The 1,640-nt window shown below is 48.8% G+C and overlaps 1 protein-coding gene across 1 annotated transcript; it reads right to left on the bottom strand.

Moving 5' to 3' along the window:
- Positions 1 to 333: 333 nt before the first annotated feature.
- On the bottom strand, positions 334 to 1,275 carry LOC104374442 (olfactory receptor 14A16-like). The gene has a single exon (XM_086630989.1). The coding sequence runs from the start codon at positions 940 to 942 to the stop codon at positions 334 to 336; it is 609 nt and encodes a 202-aa protein (XP_086487115.1). The 5' UTR covers positions 943 to 1,275.
- Positions 1,276 to 1,640: the final 365 nt, after the last annotated feature.

Raw genomic sequence — 1,640 nt, forward strand, 5'->3', positions numbered from 1 at the left:
GTTCCTCCATGGGGCCGCCGGGCATTTGCCTCTTGAACCTCTCCTGCATGCTGGGGCTGCTCCCTCCTCTTCAGAGCAGAAGTGAAGAGATGGGAGCAGAGATGAATAATTTTCTATTGATTTCTTTACTGAGTTTATCTAAACAGGGAGCCTGGATCCATATGTACCTGAGGTCTGTGGTTAAGGAAAAAACAGGAAGGAGGCATAGAGCAATATTATCATACATATAAAACAAAACAAACAAACAAACAAAACAACAAAGAAACACATAAAGAAAAAATACACATATAAATAAAAGTTGGTTTTGACTTCTCCTAAGGTACTGTAGGAGCATTAGTTGAATAATGGGCAGCTTGTTAATCTGAAGAGCACGTATCCAAAGAGTTTCCACACGGCATCCTTGAGCTTCTTGTTCCTCATGCTGTAGATGATGGGATTCACTGCTGGAGAAACGACTGAATACAGCATTGCCACCACCACATCCAGGAATGGAGAGGAGATGGAGGAGGGCTTCAGGTAGGCAAACAAGCCAGTGCTGACATACAGGGAGACCACGGCCAGGTGAGGGAGACACGTGGAAAAGGCTTTGTGCCGTCCCTGCTCAGAGGGGATCCTCAGCACAGCCCTGAAGATTTGCACATAGGACACCACAATGAACACAAAACACCCAAATGCTAAACAAGCACTAATCGCAAGAAGCCCAACTTCCCTGAGGTAGGAGTGTGAGCAGGAGAGCTTGAGGATCTGGGGGATTTCACAGAAGAACTGGTCCAGGGCATTGCCGTGGCAGAGGGGCAGTGAAAACGTATTGGCCGTGTGCAGCACAGCATGGAGAAACCCAGTGGCCCAGGCAGCTGCTGCCATGTGGACACAAGCTCTGCTGCCCAGGAGGGTCCCGTAGTGCAGGGGTTTGCAGATGGCAACATAGAGATCATAGGCCATGATGGTGAGAAGGGCACACTGCTCCAAGAAAGAATAGCAGAAAGAGCTGTGTAGCACATCCTGTGTAGGAGATGTCCTGGATATCCCAGAGGGAATTGGCCATGGCTTTGGGGACAGTTGTGGAGATGGAGCCCAGGTCAAGGAGAGAGAGGTTGAGGAGGAAGAAGTACATGGGGGTGTGGAGGTGGTGGTCACAGGCTATGGTGGTGATGATGAGGCCCTTCCCAGGAGGGCAGCCAGGTAGATGCCCAGGAAGAGCCAGAAGTCTAAGAGCTGAAGGTCCCGCATGTCTGTCAATACCAGGAGGAGGAACTCGGTGATGGAGCTGCCATTGGATATTTGCTGTTTCTTGGCATGGAGGCATTGTTCAAAACTGCAAAAGAGAAGGAAAAGCTAGGACAGACTTTTGAGAGCAAACTCACTCCATTTTTCATAGAAATTCACTCTTTCAGAAACTGAAATGCATTTCCTTTCTCTGGTTTGTGCTGTGAGGAGCAGGACTCTGCCCATGTGCTGCCACGTAGCCAGCTTTTCTCTGCTACGGTGGGTACATGGCAGCTGGTTTGTGACAGCTGTGATGTTCTCAAGGGATGTCAGATGTAATCCGCCCTTGATGGAAAAAATCAGTGTCTGCACTCATGACCCTCAAGAGTGTAAGCTGCAAATGAGAGGCTTCGCATGTCGTTATAAGAATTTTT

The sequence above is a fragment of the Tauraco erythrolophus genome, unplaced genomic scaffold, assembly GCF_009769465.1.
Source record: "Tauraco erythrolophus isolate bTauEry1 unplaced genomic scaffold, bTauEry1.pri scaffold_65_arrow_ctg1, whole genome shotgun sequence".
Lineage (NCBI taxonomy): Eukaryota > Metazoa > Chordata > Aves > Musophagiformes > Musophagidae > Tauraco > Tauraco erythrolophus.

Coding starts and splice junctions, on each gene's coding strand:
- LOC104374442 (XM_086630989.1), bottom strand. CDS start 942: ATGGCCTATGATCTCTATGTTGCCATCTGCAAACCCCTGCACTACGGG.